The sequence below is a fragment of the Drosophila innubila genome (genome assembly GCF_004354385.1).
Source record: "Drosophila innubila isolate TH190305 chromosome 2L unlocalized genomic scaffold, UK_Dinn_1.0 4_B_2L, whole genome shotgun sequence".
NCBI classification, from domain to species: Eukaryota; Metazoa; Arthropoda; class Insecta; order Diptera; family Drosophilidae; genus Drosophila; species Drosophila innubila.
Genome location: NW_022995372.1, coordinates 4,148,977 through 4,164,169, shown reverse-complemented (window position 1 = coordinate 4,164,169; position 15,193 = coordinate 4,148,977). Strand labels below are relative to the sequence as shown.

General features: G+C 31.0%; 3 protein-coding genes across 6 annotated transcripts; 2 read left to right on the top strand and 1 right to left on the bottom strand.

The window, feature by feature from the left end:
- Positions 1-35: 35 nt before the first annotated feature.
- On the bottom strand, positions 36-5,392 carry LOC117780558 (insulin receptor substrate 1). Of its 3 annotated transcripts, none has more exons than XM_034617130.1 (9): positions 5,242-5,392; positions 3,928-4,318; positions 3,668-3,848; positions 3,472-3,603; positions 3,023-3,210; positions 2,127-2,385; positions 1,964-2,067; positions 1,733-1,832; positions 36-1,520 (listed from the first exon to the last, which is right to left on the bottom strand). In XM_034617130.1, exons 2-9 carry the CDS (start codon positions 4,295-4,297, stop codon positions 77-79), a joined length of 2,778 nt encoding a protein of 925 aa, XP_034473021.1. In that variant the 5' UTR covers positions 4,298-4,318; positions 5,242-5,392; the 3' UTR covers positions 36-76. The 3 variants fall into 3 exon arrangements, with proteins under 3 accessions (XP_034473021.1, XP_034473019.1, XP_034473020.1); XM_034617128.1 differs by having other exon boundaries at positions 1,733-1,916; positions 1,982-2,067; XM_034617129.1 differs by lacking the exon at positions 5,242-5,392 and adding an exon at positions 4,979-5,126 and having other exon boundaries at positions 1,733-1,916; positions 1,982-2,067.
- Positions 5,393-6,254: 862 nt separating this feature from the next.
- LOC117780144 lies at positions 6,255-12,370 on the top strand. 2 transcript variants are annotated; one of them, XM_034616565.1, is made up of 8 exons: positions 6,255-7,104; positions 8,785-8,928; positions 9,275-10,283; positions 10,618-10,745; positions 10,829-10,993; positions 11,051-11,285; positions 11,349-11,479; positions 11,656-12,370. In XM_034616565.1, exons 1-8 carry the CDS (start codon positions 6,415-6,417, stop codon positions 11,839-11,841), a joined length of 2,688 nt encoding a protein of 895 aa, XP_034472456.1. In that variant the 5' UTR covers positions 6,255-6,414; the 3' UTR covers positions 11,842-12,370. The 2 variants fall into 2 exon arrangements, with proteins under 2 accessions (XP_034472456.1, XP_034472457.1); XM_034616566.1 differs by lacking the exon at positions 10,829-10,993 and having other exon boundaries at positions 6,256-7,104.
- A 1,619-nt stretch (positions 12,371-13,989) lies between these two features.
- Positions 13,990-14,995, top strand: LOC117780146 (phospholipid phosphatase 6). The gene is made up of 2 exons (XM_034616569.1): positions 13,990-14,128; positions 14,183-14,995. The coding sequence occupies exons 1-2, from the start codon at positions 14,120-14,122 to the stop codon at positions 14,795-14,797; spliced, it is 624 nt and encodes a 207-aa protein (XP_034472460.1). The 5' UTR covers positions 13,990-14,119; the 3' UTR covers positions 14,798-14,995.
- The last annotated feature ends 198 nt before the right edge of the window (positions 14,996-15,193 follow it).

Sequence of the window (15,193 nt, the reverse complement as noted above, 5' to 3'; positions counted from 1 at the left end):
AGAAGATGAATAAATAAAAAAAAACAACAGTGACATTTCTGTTTTTAAGAAAAAATTCATATATTTTTGTTACATTTTAAACATTAAAAATTTTTGATGAAGCAGAGGATGAATCAGATTGGTCAAAATCAATTTTAGCATAAGAATTTCGATTTTCAAAAGAAACTGCAACTGGCGGAGATTCACATGTGGCGCTCTTAAGACATTTTGGGGTGATTTGTCCGCTACACTGAGGAAGATCTAAACTAGCGTAATACAGTTCATGTTCACACGATCCCGACGCTGATGATTCCTTATCATCCTTGTTTAAAGGACCATCTGTTGCTGAATCCTTAAGATTTGTCGATATCAATTTGGATTTGGGACTCTTATTTGTTTCAAGAACCGGACTATTTACACCTTCCAGTAATTGTCGACCACATTGATGTGGCTTATAAATTGGCCTTTGATTTTTCTTTTTTGAAATTAGGGAACTATCACTTTTGATCTGCAGAATTTGGTAACCAACTTCTTTAGTATCAGCTGCATCATATGGTTTATTAACATGTTTTGTATAGTCTTCATTACTTATTGAATGTATCAACTTTCTTCCGACTGCGGCAGCGCTGCTTATATCTAAGGCAATATTTAATATTGTATTTTCTATTTTATTGTTTTCCAATTTGGTATTCTCGTCAGTTTTATCAGTTTTATGCTGAGAACTATTCAACTTCTCAGTGTTATTCAAGTTTGTAGTTTTTGCTAAATCTGTACTAGTATCGGGCCTCGGTTCGACCTTTCTATCCTCGGTAAATCTTCTAATGGGTTTGACAGGGCTTAAGCTTTGAATTGAACTCTTTTCAGATACTAAAGTGCTGGAATTACAACTGTCCATAGGTTCATCCTGTGGCGATAGTAACGTATTTTGCAGCCGTAACTTTTTTAACTGATCCTCAAGGCTCGTTTGTTTGGAATTTAAAGGTGCTTTGCCAACGGGTTTCATTTCCAAATATCCATTGTCCGAGCTTTCCACACATTTTGTTATTGAATGTTTATTCGGTGATTCATCTTGCCTCTGCAAATCATTTTTTAATGTATTGCAAATGATATTTCCATTTGAAGATAAATGTGGATTAGAAGGATTAGACATTTGGATATTTTGAAAGGATTTTTGCTCTTGCGATGACGTGGAAGGTGTGGAGACATTGGAGAAATCAATTTCCATTAAATCACTCATTCGATCAGTGTTTATATAATGTCTTAAATTCAAAAGCGGAGCGCTTGTTGACTTAATTGCCCGCGGAGTGTTAAATCCAACAACTTCGGTGCATTGATTAATATCGGCTAAGCCTTTTTTAGCTTTTGAGAAAAGAACGCCACGCTGAATATCGCAGCGAGGTATTTTTGACTTGGATCCAACTGAATATGCTCGTACCCGCGTTGAACTATTATCTACTTCATTTAGATTTTTAAGAAGTTTGTTCATCTTTGTGTGCTCCACTTTATTTCCAATTGAATAAGCCCGCGTTGGACGTTCGCACCTAAAAAGAGCACATATACATTACTATCATATCATCAAAAATACAATCAAGTAAACTATATAAAAAAAAATAATAATACAAATATTATTGTAAAACAAAAATTACAAATATGAAAATTGTATTCTACTTTTTAGGTCTAGTGATATAAAGATATAGATTTTATATCCGATCCTTAACTAAATGTACAAGTTCAATATTTATTTGAAACTTACTGGGTATCGACATCCGAGTCTTTTCCAAGCTTTTCGGATGAGTGCTCGGGAAAATCGTAATTCAAGTGCTCATCGGCAACACTCAATATGGTGTTTGATCCTATGCAGTGATTCAGATGATTGGCATTTATGTTTTCATACGTGGATTTGATTGGGGTCATAGAAATATAGTTTTCAATATTTTCTATGAATGAAAAAGAATTAATTAAAAAGCATTTCGAACAATATTACCTTGTAATGGAAAACTACCATTGATTCCAGACAATTTGCTGTTATCGGAAACATTTAAATCATCAATATTTTCCTCTAGTATTACGCCCTTTGAAGTTCTTGAACTGAAAATAAAATTTCTAAATACGAGTCTCGTATCTCACATATTTGAAGCGTCACTTACTTTATTCGATACGCATCAATCATGGCTTTATCGTCCGCTTCATCGATACTTATTGAAGATTCTTCACTTTCAGAGCATTTCATTGGTGTGGTTATTGGAGGGCTATCACTGTGTCTTGTATGTTGGGTTGTATATGGCCGGGAACCCGATATTGTGTTACATCGATGGCCGTGTTTTAGTGCAATGTATGTTTGGGTGCTGCATTCGCTTAGTGTTCGATTTCGCGTTGGTAAACTGTCGCACCGTTCTCTTCCATAGCCTACAAGTAAATGCAAATATTTGTTATATATTTATATTTATATAATTTATTTAAGGTCAATATTTGTTAGCTAAAATTAAATATTATTAGTATTTTCTAACCCTATTGTTAATAAATGAATTTAACGTCCAGTCTATCTTAAGTCTAGAATATCGAGCTGAATCACAACGAAGTATTTTGACCCAACACAATTATATCAATGAATTTTGAACCGTGTCTGCGATCTCTTACAATTACCTTGAGCGATTAGTCTCTAAATGGAATAATATCTTACGGGTCACTCAATGGAATAAAATCGTACAGTCTCCGCTTAAGTATATTCCTGCCCATATAGTAAAAGTGTTAATAAAGTGTTAGAATCTTGATTGTCATCCGTAAGAACAATCTCTGACATTATATTATTCCATTTAAAGTAAACTTCACTGAAAAGTTTCAGCCTAAATTTTAAAGAAATAACGATCAATGATTCTACCTGCACTTTAACCATAATTGGCAAAAAAAAAAAAAAAAAAATCGCACAACTTTTCAATTGCCATATTCTCATTCCCTTTGTATTTTTAAATTAAAAACAAAATATGGTTTGTACAAAATATTGTAACTTATATTGTCAACAAAGGAATGCTATTATTTAACTTACTGTTGTACTGTGGAGAAAAACTATTTCTAGTTTCAATAGTATTGTGTCGTTTTTGTAAAACATTTATTGGCTTGGAAGCCTCAGTTGCTGATGATGAACGTTTCCTCATTGGTTCATTACTTAATTCCGATTTCCCTTTGTAGACGTTTAGCAAGTTCATGTTAGACTCCGTTTTGGCTGACATTGCGCTAAAAATATATGAAAGGGTTTTAGAAATTAGTAATAATACTTCTTTAATAAATACTTTATGTTTTTGTTATGATAGATTTTCTAAAGCATCTTTCGACGCCAAGAATATACAACTTTTTAAAACTATTTGGCATATATAAAATTATAGTTAAACATTTCATCGTACTGATACAATCAAATAATTTTAAATTTTATAGCTATTAAATAGCTATTATTTCGACAGACTTTGCCGCCTTCTCTAAAAAGGAACAAATACTTACTTTAATATCATGTCGTGCATATTTTTTGCAATTGTAGCATCCTCTGTTTCCATCCACAGTTCACCAGAACCCAAAACACTTTGGCGGCCTAATTCCATATAAAAAATGCTTTGTGGGGAAGCGTGTCCACATCTGCAATAAAACGAACGAATATTAATAGTTATAATAAGAATAACAATAACAAGAATCTTTTTACCGTCTAATTGTTGTTAAAAGAACCTCAACTTTAAGAATTCGATCCTCTCCGTTGGGTAACTTCTCAGGTCCTATGCATATAAATGTTAGGGACTTTGATGTGAGGCAACAATGATAGCTTCCAGTGATCCCCGCATTTTCCGACATTCCCTTCCTTTGGACAATAACTTGCCAAACATGTTCTAAAATGATGAAGCGATATATTTAAGGAAAATACAAAGAATAAAATATAATGAAAATGTACGATTTAATTCAACTTACCATAAGGTGTATAGACTTGATCCGATCTATTTGCATTATCTCTTTGTATGGATAAGAGATTATCCAACCATTTGCGTAACTCATTCTCCGAATTCAAAACGATTCCAAAGCCACCTTCTCTGGATGACAGGGCCAATACAAATTTATGTTTTGTATCGATGCGTCGATTAATGTTAAAGCAACTCTTCAGATAGATAATCCGCTTTGGATCTGTTTTTTGCAAAAACTTCTTTTCCGTATCATAATATTCCAAACGTGCAGCTTTATCCGTTGTTTCCTTATACAATACGAAAAACTTCTTTTTCATAGTTTTCAATTTCTTTTGGTATCCGCTTAGAACTAATCCGTTGTCTGATGTGGAAGCCATCATAAATCCACTAAATTATGTTAACTGCAATTAAGAAATATAAATCATTTAAATTAACATTTATGCTTTACTTTAAAGGATATGGCGAGACAATCAAAGATACTTATATTACTGACCTAGTGACACAGTTGCAGTATTTATTTGTTTTGACAATATCGACAATTCACATATGTAAATCTCATATTTTTTATTTAAAAAGAAACATTAAATTTTTTACATTTAGCTATTTGAATAAATAAATTATTTTCTTTGTCAAAACAATTATTGGATATAACATAACATTAGTTATGTTTTATTTGTTATAACTATTAACAAATAGATCATTTAAAAAATATAACAACAATTTTATTAATTACATAGTTTGCTTGAAAGCAACAACAATATTTAACATTTATTTGCACTTTTTAAGCGAAAATCTAGCAATTTCTATACATACATGTATGTATAAATAAATGAATTGTATAAATTTAAGATTATTACAAACTGATATTTGACCCATGTAATTGCATCCACAGGCTTTCATTTGTTTAAACACCATTTAATTACATTTATGCATAAACAACATACACATGTTCATTCTATGTATGTATGTAATTCGCGTATGCGACTCACAAACAACAATCGTAAACAATGAAAAAAAAAGGTACGAGTGTTGTAAAAAAAAAAGTGCTCCCAAGGACTTACTACGTTGTTACTATAAGACTCTATAGACAATGTGCGTATATATGTATGTACTATAAACACACATTTAACGCATACATATGCATGCATTCCGTTACATACATGTGCACATATAAAGTATGTATAAGCATATGTACACACTACATACGGGTGTATATATTTGTGAATATTAGATATTGCTCGAATTCTGCTGCGCACAAATATGGTTTCGGTATGCAAGGAGAGTTATTTTGTATATTCGCTATAAATAAATGCAGGATACATACTCCGAATTCAATTGGCATATATATATTTATGCATGTATTAATTTATAATCTAATGATTTTTTTTAAATATAGTGGTGGCACTAGTAAGCAATCAAACTTATCGTAGAACGCCCAATTAAGAGTTGGGTTGCAACAGAAAATATCGATTAGTCGCACATCACCTTAGAACGTCGATTGATTGCATACTTCGTACACAATTGCATACGAGTAAAATTTGTATTATTGACGCAGTTATCGAAAAAAACAATGTTAGGCGATAAGAAATAATTCTCAAAAAGCAAAAATAAACACGTTTGCCAAGATAGAACAGCTGCTCTCTTTTAATATGTATGGCTTTCTAACTATCTTTTTTTTTATTCTACAAGCAATTTATAAAATGCGGCAGCGTACAATGTTTGTCCTAAGTTTTTCCTATCTCTGTAGATGGCAGTAATATTGCAAACTTGTTTGTTGCTTTTATTCATATAATGACATTTAAAAATATTTATATTAATTTTCAAGAGGAATTCTAACAGTTTACGGAATATTATATTTTAAATCTATTCAAAATAAACAATTTCAATTTGTAAATTTTTGTAAGACTTTCACTCATCGTTTAGAACACCTATATTGTGAAGTTCTCGTAAAAAATAACTGCCTATAGTATAGCAAGTGGAAATTGGCTTAAGCTCACTGGAGAGATAAATGGCTGGTCTATCGATTTTTATTGCAGGTGGAAATGGGTTTAAGTTCAGTGAATAAATAATAAATAATATTTTATTTACTACTATTGCAGATGTTTGCCGAATAATATCCGTAGCATACAATGTTATCATCATCAATGTCCTGTAACATCTTTGCCTTACTTAAATATTATATTCTACTCTAACATGTCTGAATTTATCGAAATGTATGTAGTCTCAACGTCCATTAATAGTACAACAGCAATGTGGTGCTATCAATTAAGTTGAAGCGAACTAGTAGTTCACGATGTTATCGCAGTCGAAACGAACTACTGAACTGAATTATTTTCAGTGAGCTGAATGTGGATTGTAAAACAATGAAAAAGTGACAAATAGTGTTTACATTTGTTTTCTAATTTGTTTTAAAGTTATAATTTTTAATATAACGCAGAATAAGAGTGTGTGTAAATTTGATTAAAAGTGTAAGCAAATAAAAAAATAACACATAATTATGTATAATGTACCACATAAGTATCGCCAAGTTTGTCGATTGTGCCTCACTTTGGTTAATGAGTGCGATATCGGAGATCTACAAATTTATAATAGTGAGACAAGCGCAAATGAAACAGTTGGCAGTAGCCAACACCAATTATATGTTAATCAGTGCAATATAAATGAGAATGCATCGAATTCGAATTCGAAATGTGTATGCAATGCATTGGACCCAAATCCAAATACATGTTGCTGCCAATGTGATAACTCGTTATCAGCAGTGCAAAGCAATAATCCAAATCCAAAACCGAATCCTCAACATAAAAATACAAATAAAAACAATTATACACCGAGTGTGCCTTCTGCTATTGCCAACCCGCCCTGCAAAATTGACAACAACAATATTATGTATGCACGCATGTTTTCCAATCAATCGGAAAATGAAGTAATAATAACGAGCGAAGCAACAAATCCAATTGGCCAGGAGCAGCAACAACAATTTATACACAACAACAACAACAACAAGAAGCAGCAGCAACATGATATTGTTCTTTACGATAATGCCACTAAGTCATCATCAGCAACAAAACATCATGTATTTCATGATATCGGCGAAAATACTTCAAGCAACGAAAATTACAATCAAGAGCATAAAGATGATTCATCACCGCACATTACAATTCAGATATTCAACTGTCTCTCTATTAAGGTAAGGCAAAGTTGTTTTTAATTCAACACACACACACACAACACACACTCACACACAGAAACCCACACATGTATGAATATATCGATGTGTATATGTACGAGGTATGTATGAGCGCACTTGTGCGTGTGTGTCTGCTCACGATGTTTGTATGCATGCACATTCATACATGCATACATACATACATACATGTGATTGTGTGTGATTACGCTACCATCACTTCAAAAATAAAAGAAATGTCTGCTCTGAGTTAGTTGCCTTTCCGTGCAACTTTTTATACTTTTATACTTAGCTGCAAACATATGTTAATATATATTTCGAGTACTTTTAAGTATATTTGAATAAATATGTGTTTAAATAAATTACTATAATATCCATTCTATTGTGGTACATGCATACATATGCACACATGTGAAAACATACAGGCATACATGCATACACATACACAGCAACTTAAATATTAATACATTATGCTGGAATTACGTTTATACACCTCACTTTTACAACATTCAGCATCTTATGAATTACTGATAGGTGCGAGTGAGACAAAGTGTTTTATATTTTTATTTTATAAACATTTGTCGCTATTGACAACATGCGTATCTGCAATATATACCGAAACTTAGATACCCTTTCAAATTCTTCCAATTATACCAATTGCTTTATTTTGTTTTAACAACAAATTGAAGTTGTCAAAAAGAAAAAAGGTAAAAGAAATTCATACAAAGTTCATTATGTATTCTTATTGGACCAATTGGCCACAAGACATCGATATGTTAGGTAGGATGTACTTAATCAAAAATTCGATACGTTTGATCGAAATATCTGAATGCAAATTATCTTAGATATGTATATATATTTCCACCTAGATAATGATAAGCGACTTACACTTTATTGTCTGTTCTTGAATATATAACTTTAAATTTTACAATCCTATTGCTTGCATTTATTTTGAGGAGTAAAATATTGTTATCGTTATCGAACTGACTAACCGCTCTAATGCAACTTACAGTTAGTCAAGTAATAGTTTTGACCACACAAAAAAGTAGGTATTTTATTTTGAAATATAAATATACCTGTCCTTTGGTTTTTATATAAATTTATTATATTAATATAGCTATATTTATTTATTATAAGATTCGTTTTAACTTTTTATACCCTGAGCCCATTGAAAATGCGCAAAAAAGGGTATAATATGTTTGTCAGAATGTATGTAACAGGTAGAAGGGGCCTGGCAGAAATAAATTCTTGGTCAGGATCAACAGCCAAGTCGACTGAGCCATGTCCGTCTGTTTGTCTGTCCGTCTGTTTGAACGCGTCGAACTCAGAAACCATAAGAGCTAGAGACTTCAAACTTGTTACGTATGTTCCTGGATACCATAGGCAGATCTAGTTTGTTTTTATTTTTGGATCGAACCACTATATCATATAGCTGCCATAGGAACGATACATCGAAAATTAAGTTTTAGTATGAAAAATTTTTTTGTTTGTTGAGATATCAGAACCAAACTGATAGAATATGCATTAATGTTGGTTTTGTACATTCTGACCACATTTGGTTCAAATCGGTTCCATATATCATATAGCTGCCATAGGAAGAAATGGTCGAAAATAAACTTTTATAAAAGAGTACCTGAGTAAATAAAATAGATTTTGATTAATTTTCAAACTTGTCTTTTTCAGCCATTACCGAATGATGGATTCCCTACAGTTATCTGCCGTGAGTGTCGTACAAAGCTTGAATCGTTTTGGAAGTTTCGCAACATGGCGTTGAATTCACATTTGGCATTAAGAGAATTTTTAACAATATCGGAATCGTCGAAGCTTGTAAGTGATTTATCTACTTAAGCATATAACGATTTCATTTAAATATAATTATAATTAAGTGACCCACAACATTTTTGTTTTTATTGTTTAACTCAGAAACAATATAATTTAAAAAAATAATAAAAATATTTTGCTTAAGTTAAAATATTAATAAAAAAAAATAACGCTTAAATTTTATTTGTATCTTCACTCCATTAAAAGATACATTTGATTAAAATTTTTACAATATTGTGAATCAAATAAGCTAAGAGTTAATGTATAAATATTTGATAAAAAAAAAAAATAAATATAGTAATATTAAAGTTAACAAAAAATTAATTAATATTTTGAAATAATTTAATTGCAGGATACAAATCATTTGGAATCAAAACTTGATGAAATTTTAAAGTCCACATCCGAGGCAATAGCGGCAAAGGCACTGACTGAACTAAGCAAATCTTCAAAAACCAGATATAGCCAACGGCAACCAAAACTTGATGGTCCTTTAAATTCAGCAAAGAATCTGGAGCGACATATGGAGAATAACATAAGAGACATTCAGACGCCTTTAATGTATTCAAACTTATTTGAAAGTCCATCCCAATCACAAACATCCAGTAATGCTATTGAAAGAGAGCCGATGAAGATTCAAGATTCAAATCTAATGACAGCGCGAACAGCAACAATTAAAACTGAGAAATATTTTGAATTAGATAACGGTACGGCGATGAATTCAAAAGATCCAGATGTTGAGCAATATAAAAGCTTGCAACAGCAATTAGAGACTGCCGCAGTGCTTATGGATATAAGTAAAAAGATTGTCATTTCACCACCATGCTCGAATCCCCAATCTCCTTGTCTCTCTGCAATTGTAGATACAAGTATTAAAAGTTCTGTGATAAAATCAAAACGTCCATCAATCGATAATGAGATGCAAGATAGTGTTGAAATCGACTTGTCCGTGAAAAAGAAGAAAATTGAATATTCCACTGAACGGAATGTTGTAGCTCCAACAACAGCAACAACAATAGCCACAATAGCAACAACAGCAACAACACGTAACACATTTGGTCAACCTCCAATACTTGATATCCAGGCGAATCCTATAAGGATTGGCGATGGCGATCCTAAAAATTATAGTATTACTATTAATGATGTTGGCTCGTCTGGATACCAATTGAACACTAAAAAACTGAATACCGAAAGTATTGCTACCACTTGTCTATCGGACTCTGAGGACAGCTCTGATTCGAATAAACTAGAAATGGATATTGCATCTGCTATGAACGATCGAAAGACTCCGGAGAGCGTTAATTCTGATCATGCAACAGATGCGGCGACGACACAACTTTGGCAAGCATTGGCACGATCCGCTGGTAAGCACTATATACATACATATATAAAACTCTTTGTCCTGACTCACTCACTGACTGACTGATCATTGCACAGCCCAAACCATAAGACCTAGGAGGCTGACATTTTCATACAACATAGCTGTCACAGTTATTATGTAAAAATGTTGTATTACCTTTCTTTTGCACCATAAATAAGTATCAGACAAATAGAAATTTGTTAATTGGAAATTTAAAATCTCCATTTTATTTCCATAAAAAATATTTTTATAATTATAAAATCATATTTTTAATGAAAATCTTAATTTTTAACAAAATGTATTTAAAAAATTACAATTAATTTTTCATTTGATTTTAGCAAAAAACAAAGAGGAAAGTCGAGCATCGCAATTATTGCGAAACATGATGAATCAAACTTTTGTATTTCCTGTGCCGTCGACCATAGCATTGACAAAAGTACCTGAAGAACCATTACCACTATTAAAGGTAACATAATGATATGATTTAAATATATATATTCTATTAAATATGTACGTAAACACACGATATATTTATTTTTTGTGGACTAGGATATGTCTGAATCTCAATCGAGTGTTGTCAAAATATGTAGAAGAAAGCAAAGTTTTCCTACAAAAACAGATTGCATCGAGTCTCCAGATATTAAGGTGACCGATACTTTCGTTCGTTCCGAAAGTGTATCAAATACATTGACAGAAGGAATCAAAGACAAAAAGGCATGTATTAATTCAATTAATTAAATACTAATTCTATTTAAAACCTCACATTCGCAGAGCTTAAAATGCAACAGCACAAGTGCTCTGTCTACATCACAGAAGGACATGTCTTGCTCGAATTGTGGAACCTTAACAACAACAATTTGGCGACGTAGTGTCAGAGGTGAAATGGTTTGTAATGCTTGCGGATTGTACTTTAAGCTACATGGCGTTAATCGACCCCATTCAATGAGACGCGATACCATCCATACTCGGCGCAGGCGTCCAAAAGAATGTGAGAAATCGAAGAAAAGTAAGTTTTTCTTTTTATTGAATAATCATTTTTGATTAATAAACTTTTGTTAACAATTTGCAGGAAACCGACAATTACCCTGCAATTCGGCGGTAGAGTATGAAACGCATAACATCAGTAGTCCCGTTGAATGCAAGAAACTGGATTTATCAATAAATCAGGAAACACTCAGTATTTCAGATCTAGTATTTAACGTAAGTATTGTGTCCACTGTTGCCAATTATTGACAGTTAAAAATAGTTAGAATTGAAGAAAGTAATAAAAGGATAAGAGGTAAAACTAATATTGAAAGAATGCTAAAAAAAAGGCTCAGCATAAATGATTTTTGATTTAAACTTAGCAAACCTTCTTTTGTTTTTTTTGTTTTTAGAAATACAAATCGGAATTATCTGAAACAGGAGGAGCGGCAGCAACACTAAAAGATGTTATTTTAAAACGAAAAAAATCACAATCTTTGCCTGAGTTTAATGATACCTGCGAAGGCGAGGAACTATCTGTACCTCTTAACCTTGTTTCCAGTGAAAATAATGCAAAGTTAACATACAACGCCAAATAAAAAAGAAATCAAGTAATCAAGCCTTCAAGCGCACACAATTTTATTTATGAACTCAAAACCAACAACAAATAGAAAACAACAAAATAAAATTTAAACACTAATATAAATATAAATATACATATATAAATTCAAATTTATATATATGTATATATTAAAATCTATATATACACGTAGAGTGTCACACACGATATATACTTACATATGTATATATATACATATATACTCATACTCATATTAATTTGTATTCTTAGAAACTAATACCAAAATACTAAAAAAAAAACTCGGTTCAAAGTTTTAATTTTATGGTGTGAAATAAATTAACTTAAGCACGGACAGAATTACTTAATGCTTTTTATAAATAAAATAAAAATTTAAGCAATTAAAGAGATATTGATATTTATTGAAATACATGCTTCAGTATTTTTAACATTTAATGACACACTTAAGTAGCTTGGCATTATAAAACGACACCATCGACAAAACTATATTATCACAAACCAAATGCACTCATTTCAGCATTCTAATCAAACACTAACTAAACAAAAAGCGAAAAAAATCAATTAGTTCACATCACTACGGGATATCGCAAACTAAGCTTAAACACTTTTCTTTTTATACCTTTTGATTTCACTCGGACATATCTATAACGCTCAAGCTTGAATGAAAAGATACTTGCTGTTAGGTATAGATATTTTCAACAAATTTTTGATACAATAACTTAGTTTGGGTATCCCATAGATAGTTTTTTATTAATTATCCATTTTGGTTTACTAATCAATCTTTATTAAATTCTAAATTGAATAGTCTAGGAATTGATCCTTATAAAAATGAATTTAACAGAACAACATAATTATATATATATATATAATTTTAAATTCATTTTTATATCAATCAAAATAAATTTTTCAAAATGAATTATAAAATGCTCGACAATAAGTGATAAAAAAAAGTTTATAGTTTATATTGTCGTTGCCAGATTTAGTTGTAAGACAAGTATTTATAACCATTGTAGGCTTTGAAGCTAATATGTATATTTTTTTTAAATCAACTGCTTCAAAAGAATATTTTTTGTAAACAAAAATTATAATATTGTCATTTTTTGTAGTTCGAAACTCATTTAAATGTAATTCTGCAAAAGATATAAAATTTGGTTGTCAAAAATAGAAATATCACAAAAAGAAAGTTATGTGCTATTGAGCTAAACGAATTTGTAATTTCAAATAACTTTGAAAAATTTCGAATTAAATTCCTGTCTTTCAAATTTTTATAATAATCTGAGTATTGTGTTGCTTAAATCATTAAAAACATTTTTTGATGAAAATGATTGTTTAGTGTATTTAATTTGTAATGCAGTATGTTTGGCAATATATCTGTATATTTTGATCCGAACTATGTTTAAAAACAAAGAAACAAACAAACATTTTATTTTTTAATCAGCAGATTTATATAGCTAGAAAACATTTGTAAAATCTCTTGCCTGTAAATGAAAATAATGTGATAATAAAATAATCTCCACAATTTTTAAATAGTTAAACTATGCAATTTAAAGCAATATTCATAATACCATGCTAAAGTTTCAAGCAAATATTGAACAAATATTTATATTTCTAATAAGAGATTCTTAATATCAAAAGCAAATGCAGTTTTCGATCTTAATAATGTAATATTAAATAAATCATTAAGCTAAGAAAAAGTTACACATTTATTTTTTCGAATTTAATAATCTCAAAATCTTCTAACGGTTATAATAAATTTATTAATTGAATTAAACATGTGTATTATTGTTCTGGTATTTCTTGGTACTGCCAAAGCGCTGCTGTTTTTTAACATTTAAAGATGTCGATGTTGTGGAAATGGTTTTGAACTTAATGGTAAGTCATGACAATGCCCTCGAGAATTGTCAGTTTCGGTTCACTATAATTTTTATATATATAATTTTATTTATTTATATATTTGTAGCTATTAATGTGTTTCAAAAATTGAATTGTTTATTTAACATTCAATCAAAAATAATTATTAGGTTTTCTTTTTAATACATTTGATAGTTAAACCATCGATGTTTGCGAACAGTGAAGTCATCGATGTCTTGAAAAACTTTGTTAGTTTCGATATATCGGTTTCACAACGATAGTGAATAGTAAAACATCGATAGCATCAGTGTCTAGCATCACTAAAAACCACATATGAACAACTCATCAGAAAATGTTTATTTTTATCAGTTGAATAAAACTTTCTTTGTTTACGTATTAAAGTAATAAACTAAAAAGCAGCGTTCAACATGAAATCGGTAATGTGTATACATATATAAATATTGATTAGAAATTCATGAATTCAATTGCAGAATCAAATGTCACCTGTATTAAAGTCCATACTGGAGAAAGATGTTAAGCTGACAGATCGCTTTGTTACTTTTCTGCTTCAGTTTGCATCGTTCAAATCTCTCAAGATACACTGCAAATTCCTAGAAGTGTCTTGCGATGGAATTGCTTGGCTTTGTACGTGGATTGCCTTCATATGGCTGTTGAATTCCAGAGATCTATATCAAATGCAAGTCAATATGCTGATCGGCCTACTCTTGGACATTCTTATTGTGGCTGTGTTAAAGGCATTCGTGCGCAGACGACGACCGGTGGCTGCTACCGATATGTTAACAATTGGTCCTGATAAATTCAGTTTTCCCTCAGGACACGCATCCAGAGCTTTTTATGTGCTAATCTTTTTCACCAAACTTCACTCGCTACCAATTATTTTCTGGATGCCAATTACTGCATGGGCTGTAAGCGTTGTGCTTTCTAGACTCATATTAAAACGCCATTATATTTTGGATGTTTGCGCTGGCGCATTAATCGGAGTTATTGAAGCTCTATTTATCGGACTCATCTGGCTAAGTGAAGATTCTGCCGCTTCCATCGTTGGTTTTTTAGCTGAAGATAAAGCTTTTAGCGAACCAAATTAAATTCAATCAAAGTCAAAACGTCGCTTCAAATTGTACATAAATCGCAGTGTAGTAACAAGCATTTGAAGAGATTATTATAATAATTATTTGTTGAGTTGTTTCAAGATAAAAAAAACCTCCAATATGTCTGTTTCCATTCTTTTTATAGTCCCTTTAATTTAATAAATTCAACATAATGATTGTCAATTGGTCCAAAGAGTAATTATAAATAATAATAAATAAATAGCTTGATGATACTACGATATTATTTAAAAAGGACTGGAACATTTTTATTATTAGTTGGAACAACGATCTTGTATCTTGTAGTTATAGGAAAGATTTAGAGAGTTAAATCAGAACTCAGAAATGATAGGAGAAACTAAAATACATTATTTGAAATTTCTAATTTTTTATTTA